The 7610-nt window shown below is 45.8% G+C and overlaps 1 protein-coding gene across 3 annotated transcripts; it reads right to left on the reverse strand.

Annotated features, from left to right (window-relative positions):
• Positions 1-2462: 2462 nt before the first annotated feature.
• Positions 2463-5986, reverse strand: FADD (Fas associated via death domain). 3 transcript variants are annotated; one of them, XM_081852040.1, is made up of 3 exons: positions 5859-5986; positions 5220-5528; positions 2463-2873 (listed from the first exon to the last, which is right to left on the reverse strand). In XM_081852040.1, the coding sequence occupies exons 2-3, from the start codon at positions 5515-5517 to the stop codon at positions 2593-2595; spliced, it is 579 nt and encodes a 192-aa protein (XP_081708166.1). In that variant the 5' UTR covers positions 5518-5528; positions 5859-5986; the 3' UTR covers positions 2463-2592. The 3 variants fall into 3 exon arrangements, with proteins under 3 accessions (XP_081708166.1, XP_081708165.1, XP_081708167.1); XM_081852039.1 differs by having other exon boundaries at positions 5855-5970; XM_081852041.1 differs by having other exon boundaries at positions 5851-5949.
• Between the last annotated feature and the right edge of the window lie 1624 nt (positions 5987-7610).

Here is a 7610-nt window from a genome sequence, read left to right on the forward strand (position 1 = left end):
GCTGTCCCGCGCACCTGCACATTTGAACTTGCTCTCGCGCCAACCCAGTGACCTTCCTCCTGACCGTTACACTGCTTCTATCACTGCTTCCCTCTTCTGGGATGCTGGCTGGACCTGACCCATCTTCTCTCCCTGCTGGGGGATACGCTTGCCCCGATACCTGGGACTTCCCCCCCCACTATGCTCTGGTGGGGAAGCTGGCCCTGATCTCCAACTACTGCTCTGGGAGTCCCCGCTGGCCCCTTGCTTCTGGAGTGTCCCCCTTGGGACCCCCCTTGCCCTGGCCACTGGCGCCCCCTTCTGTGAATCTTCCGATTCGCTGGAGAGGCTCATGGAATCTCTCGGGCCACTGTCCTCTTCTCCTACGCTGCCCTCAGATTCTTCCCCTTTGCTCTCCCTTTCTTCCCTTCCCTGCGCTTCTGCTCCTGAGCCCCTGACACTATTGTATTACTGTTATGTACTTAAGAACAGAACAGAACAGTCATTAAAATGATTGGCTACTAAAAAAAAGTTAAACAACTGCATAGGCCTGTCAGAATAGTCTTCAAGGGATGCCTGAAAGTCAAAAGTGTGAAAGCCTGCCGAATCTCCGCTTGGGACAGGCTAACCTTAAATGTCCAAATTCTGGTCGAGGCCAGTGGGGCCTCTGTAACATGGGGGACAACTATCTTCCAGATGATCTCAATGATCAAATGGGGATACATGAGCTCCGGCAGTCCATCTGCCCCATCAGCAGTCTAGCTGCTGCCTTGTGCACCAGCCGAAGCTCCCAGACTGAGGCCCAAGACGTACAGACATACCGCTTTCCTTGACAATCAATAACTTTGTGCCTACAACAGTATACATGCTGGATGCTTTCTGACTAACGCTGTATGTGACAGAGGGGCAAGATGGCATTGGGTACAGGGCTAGTACGTACAGTCCCGCCACTCCACTCAAATGTTCATTGAATGGCTATGGTCTCACCCCCCCCCAAAAAAGATCTATTCAATAGTTGTTTTTCCATTTAGACAGAAATAACAATATGGTGGACCTCTGCTGGTGGAAGCAACCACAAAGTACTTATAAAGTCACCTGGGTAGCCAATTTGCGACACAGTGCTACAAACAGCACAGGCAATCCGGGTTCACGGTAAGCTTGGACAAGAGCAGGAGCTCCAATGACATGAATGGGGAAGCCTGTGGCTCTCCAGATGCTGCTGGACTACAACTCCCATCATCCTTCACCATTGGCCAGGCTGGCTGTGGCTGATGGGAACTGAAGTCTAACAACCTCAGGCAGGCTCTACATTGGCTACTCCGGTTTAGGGTAAAGGGATGGTGGCACCCTCTTGAGGCGATCATGAGTACTGTGGTGAACGCTATGGCATGGGGAGAGAAGTGCAGGGGCCAGGGAGAAGCAATGGTTGATGGTAAAACCAACCTGGAGGCAGGCTATTCACTAAATGGGATGCTGGCTCATGCAGAACTCGCCCCGATTGGCTGCCACAACATTCTCCCCAGTGTGCCTGTTTGTACTCTGGCTGCACCCAGTGAGAGTTCACATCCAGGCCTAAACCTGGGACCTCTCACACAAGAGACCCAGGTTGCTCTACAGCAGTGGTTCTTAAAGGGTATGGCAAGAGAGGATGGCAAGTGGGGCGGGGAGATTCAAGAACAACCAGTATCATATTTTGGGAATGATTCATGTTCTTATGTAGCTGCATTGTTTTTTTACTTTCTGGATGTCCCATGATCATGTGTTCTATGTTATAAATCAAGGGCTGCTAGTTGTTCTTTCTTTTTTGTTTCCCAATGGATTTCTTATAAAAATGTGGTGTGGTGCAAGCAAATTTTTATTCTGAATGTGTGGCCCAGAGAAAAAGGTGTGAGAACCACTGTTCTGCATGAGCTTATGGTATCCCACACATTGCATGTAGTGGGGAAGAGGGATGCCATGGCGGTATTTTCCTGTTTCTGGAAATGGATTGGCTCCCTATATGCCTGACCAATGTAGGAGCCTACTTGCTGCTCAGCAATTGGTGAGAACGTGCGATATTGCTCTGGAATTCAGCTGATTGGCTCTGAAAGCCCATCTTTGAAGGCTACTGTAGCTCCTGCTCAGGTGAACTCCGACAGGTGTGGTGCCACTTGCTATCTATGTAATAGCAGCCGACTTGGCTGGTGGGTAGTTCCACCTGTCAAAGGTGGCCCACAGAGAGCTGAGGATTAAGGAATCCAGCTTGCAGTCTGGCCCATTTCCCATCCCAGTACTGGATGCTTCTATTTGCTATGGGCTGTGTGTTTTGGAGTGCTTGTGTTTTCTCCTTTTCAGCTTTTGTGCTGGGAATGTATAACATCCTGACTACATGATGCTAGCTAGCATAAGCCAACCTCCCAGCTTGCTGGGTGAGACCCTCAGATTGACCCATAAATCAGTCTTGGAGCAAAGCAGAGAGCAAGAAGAGAAAGAACGAAGCAAGGTTAAGTGCAAATGCAGTTCTGTAAGTGGTTTGTCTATAGCAGCCACAGGCCCCAACCAATTTGTTTTTTTTTAATGACAGCTCAACTGTGTCTTTAATTTTCCATTTCATGTCATCTTTTCCCATTGATTTCATTGTTCAGTTTCCCGTTGCAAAGCTTCTTCAACATAGTCTGCCGCAAGTTTCATATGACAGTTCTTGAGGGCTTTTATTACATCGTCAACCTTTGCTTCCTTCCCCCTTGATTTCCGCCACTCTAGAAGCGATTGCATCATTTGTTCATGCATGTTATATGGATTGGCGGTTACAATTCTATCGATTTTGACTTCTGAGATGCCAAGTTTTCGAACGAGCATTTTCCAGTTTTTCCCAACGTGATCACATATGATCTCAAATGCTTTGTCCAGCTTACCTAAAAACAAAATCATAGTTTGCGTCAACTTGCTAATTCACAATGGACCATTTAACGCTCCTCCTGCCATACTCCAGAGAATACTCTGTCTTGACCCTCCTACTTGTCCTACTGTGAAACACTTGGGGTTATGGCGCAACACTCAAGAGATGGGACAGGACTCCAGGCTGGGTGCTACTTCCCATATTTGCCACCCAGCCAACCCCATTTTTCACCTTGAGGTGTGCAGGGCCTCTGGGTATCTACATACCCAGCGAGAAGTTCACTGGCCAACCTTTGACTGTACTTAAGGAGTAAGGAGCCTCCAGCCTGGGGGCCTAAATAAGCCCATCAGGCCTCCCCATTTGGCCCATGAGGTCTTTTCGGCCAAGCCACACCCACATGCCCTACACCTGACATCATACATGATGCCAGATGTGGAGTGGAACATGCAGTTACTTGGCTGTGATGAAATGAGGTTTGCAGGCATTGCCAAGCAGTTGATTGGTGCTGCCTGCAAAACCCCATGCAAAGCACTGGGCCCAGGGATTCCCAGTACTTGACAATCAGCTGATCGCTGGTACTTTGTGCACGGTGCATTTGCCCACACACTCTGATTTCAAACCAGGCTTGCATGTGTGTGTATCACCTGCCATTGTGACATCAGGTGATGGCCAAGCGAGCAGCCTCACTCATTTGTCAAACTTGGCTAATGGTGAAGAGGTGGGGGAGAGAGAACCATCAGGCCCATTGGTCAGATTTGAGAAGCTCAGAAAAGGCCATAGCTCAGAGGAGTTTCTAACTGCCTTCTGCCAGCAGCAATCAGCTGATTGTCGAATACTGGAAATCCCTGGGCCCAATGCTTTGCAGGCACCACTAATCAGCAGCTTGGCGATGCCTGCAAACATCATTTCCTGCAAGCACACACAAAGTGTCTGTTTATTTCTATATTGGGAAACAGGAAAGGAGTTCCCATCTTTTTTCCTTGCAGGATATCTTAAAGCAAAAAAAGTTTAAGAGGAGTTCTGGAATGCAGATGGCATTGGCCCTATTCAGGGGTTCACACAAAGCCTTAAAGCAGGGAGGAGGCAGAGGTGCACATACAAATGCTGTCCCCAATATTTACATAGAGGCTCCTCTTCAGACTTTCAAGTGTTCAGTGTGAAGGGCTGAAGAGGATGTCTGAGCGTGTTGGAAGCATCATGATAATGCCTGCATTATTAGAACTCTCAATCATAGGGAAGCTTCTTTATGCATTCAGTCAAATGTATGCAGAAGCCCCCACAAGTCTTTTATGCTGAACACGCGAGGGCCTAAATATGGGCCCATGCACAAGGGAACACTGGAGGGTGGGCTTGCCAATGCACCTCCTCCTCACTCCCTCTGACAGTCTGGAGCCTCCATTTGTTTCCAACTACAACTCCTATCAGCCCCAGTCAAAATGGCCACACTGGCTGGGGCAGATGGGAGTTTTAGTGGTGAAAGCTGCTCTAAGGCCTCACGTGTACAGGTGTGCAAACACCTAAATAAGGCTAGTGGGCTAAGCAAATTGTTTCAAGTTGTTAAAAGCAAGAACCCTAGACAAGACAGCTTGATCAGCTTTAATAGCAGCTTGATCAAGATGAAGCTAAAGTTGAAGGTTAAAAGGTAAAGGTAAAGGGACTCCTGACCATTAGGTCCAGTCGTGACCGACTCTGGGGTTGCGGTGCTCATCTCGCTTTATTGGCCGAGGGAGCCGGCGTACAGCTTCCGGGTCATGTGGCCAGCATGACTAAGCCACTTCTGGCGTAACCAAAGCAGCGCACGGAAATGCCATTTACCTTCCCGCTGGGGCGGTACCTATTTATCTACTTGCACTTTGACGTGCTTTTGAACTGCTAGGTTGGCAGGAGATGGGACCGAGCAATGGGAGCTCACCCTGTCACGGGGATTCGAACCGCCAACCTTCTGATCGGCAAGTCCTAGGCTCTGTGGTTTAACCCACAGAGCCACCTGCATCCCTCAAAAAGTTGAAGGTTAGGCAATGCAAAAAGGTGAACTGAGCTGCTTCAGGCAGCATTATTATTATCATTTTATTACTATTAGTAGTAGTAGTATTAAGAATTTACCCTAAGCCCTACGGTCAAGTGACAACAATTAAATGACGTAATCAATATTAAAACACAAATTTAAAAACTGTGCAAAACAACTTAAAATTACAAAACTAAGGTGGGTCCTGAAAATATACACCTCAAGTGTCAAAAGCCAGAGTAAGGGTGTCAAACACCTTTAGCTCCTTACAGGCTACAAACACAATAATAAAGAAACAAATTTTCATATGCTACAGCCCACTTCCTTCGATTAAACAAAAAAGCCATTTCCACCTACGTTTTTCTTGTGCATCCAGCTGATCTTTCGGGTCACCACTTGCGCCTTCTTCAAACTGCCTGAGCAAAGTCAGCAGATCTTCTCTTTGCAGGCTTTTGAACGCGTGCTCCAAGAACTCAACCTTGGTCCTCGTAACTATTTCCTGTTCCAGGAAAATGTTGAATAGGTCGAGGCCACTTTGCACGGCCTCGAGCTTTTTTTTGCCAATGCGATCCCGGCAAAGGAACTTGAGATCGGCGAGCTCCTTTGGAGAAAGGCTCCTCGAGAATAAATTCAGCAGATCCAAAAACGGATCCATTTCTGGGGAACCTAGGAAGAGCAAGGCGGGAAGTTAGGGTGTCCATATTAAAGGCATCAGTACTGTATTCAGGAAACCTTTCTCCTTTTTAAATACAATACTGCTCTAATGCAATTTTTTTTTAATGGGCAGAGAAACATCTAGCAAAGATGCATTTGAACCCTAGCGCGATCATCGGGCAGAAAACGCAACTTTTTAAAATCTGACTTTCTCTTTCACTTTGTTTTCTAAACTTTCCCCCCAAAACAAACGCTAGGAAACTTTTTGCGCGGCGCTGAAATCTCGATAGGAGGTTGGAAAGAATGGAAAACTTAAGTTTTTAGAAAGCTTTACATACTTACTTCCTGGTTGAAACTTTGTTGTCGACCCGGAGGCTCCGGCGTCATCCGAAGGGAGGTCGCTTCCCTTTCGGGGCCCTCCGCCCACGCCGCGCAACTGGCCTCTCTCCGGAAATCCGAGGCGAGGGAGAGAATCGCAGGGCGCTCCGCGGACACCAGGGGGCAGCATTGGCACGGCTTTTGCAACTAGCGCCGCTGTTAACACGACCCAAGCCAGCCAGAGAAGGAAGCTCAGAAATAAATGTACGGCTTTTCTAGTTAAGCATTTCACTTAAAAATATGGAGGTGTTGTTACACACCGCATTAAAATTCTGGCTGCTCCGTTGCAGAAACATTGTTTATGCATTTCTGCAACCACCAGTTCTCCGCTCTGCATCATTTTATTTTCTAAGTTGTGGACATTGTATTGTTAATAATAATAATAATAATAATAATAATAATAATAATAATAATAATAATAATAATATATTTATACCCCGCCCATCTGGCTGAGTTTCCCCAGCCACTCTGGGCGGCTCCCAATCAAATGTTAAAAACAGTACAGCATTAAATATTAAACACTTCCCTAAACAGGGCTGCCTTCAGATGTCTTTTAAAGATAGGATAACTGCTTTTCTAAGTTGTGGACATTGTATGATGTCAAAAGGGCAAAGTCGTTGTTTTATTTCTGCACTTCTCAAACATTTGTATTGCTATATGTAATAAAAGAAAACAATCAAAATTATTAATTAATTGATTGATTGATTAACCACTACCCCCCTCCCGGTACCAATAATCAAAATTCTTTTCAGGGATTTGTATTTTGTGCATATTCTTAATTTGAATTCAGTTGTACAGTCTTCCTTCCTTCTTGTATGTTATTGAAATGTATGTCCTTTATTACATGGTTAATTTTTTTTAAAAAAAATTATTGCACATTCTAATTTATGTAAATAAATACAATGGATAAAAATGTTTGGGCAGTCAAAGCCAAGCACTGTAAAGTCACATTGCTTTCCAAGCGGAAATATTTAGAGCGCAATGTGTGCAGGTGAGTGTATATTTTTGGGTCAAGATCCATGGCTCAGTGTTAGGTGCCAGGCTCAATTCCCAGAATACCCAGATAGGGCTGGAAATGTCCCCTGAGTTCCCGGAGAGCTGCTGCCAATCTGTGTAGACAATAGTGAGCTAGATGGAGCAATGTTCTGACTCACTCCTATGTTTACAGGGAAGCAAATAACACTATTTTCAATGGGATTTCAGTACGTAAAAACACAATCAGAGGCGGATCTTGGGGCCTCAAATTCCAGCAGCACCCTGTGCGACGCCAAAATTCAGTGCCCCCCCATGCTTCTTGCCTTCCATTCTAAATCATAGTTTAAAAGTCAGTTTTAAGAAAGAAAGTGGGTTTGTTGCACTAGGGAGACTAAATCCACTTTAGTTCTGTGCTTCGTGGTCTAGCATTCAAAAGTCTAGTTTTCCGCTAGCAATATCTGTTCAAGTCCAGCAGAGGGAGTTCAAAGAACTGGAAACCACAGAAAATATATTCCTTTCTTTGGAATAACCATTAAAAAGACCAGTTACAGATAGGTAGCCGTGTTGGTCTGCCATGGTCAAAACAAAATAAAAGAAGAAGTGTGCATGCACACGAAAGCTCATACCTAGAACTAACTCAGTTGGTCTTTAAGGTGCTACTGGAAGGAATTTTTTTATTTTTTTATTTTGTTTTGACCATTAAAAAGACCAACATTTCACACAGTTTCTTCCTCTTGCAGC

This window comes from Podarcis erhardii (assembly GCF_964252035.2).
Source record: "Podarcis erhardii genome assembly, chromosome: 1".
Lineage (NCBI taxonomy): Eukaryota > Metazoa > Chordata > Lepidosauria > Squamata > Lacertidae > Podarcis > Podarcis erhardii.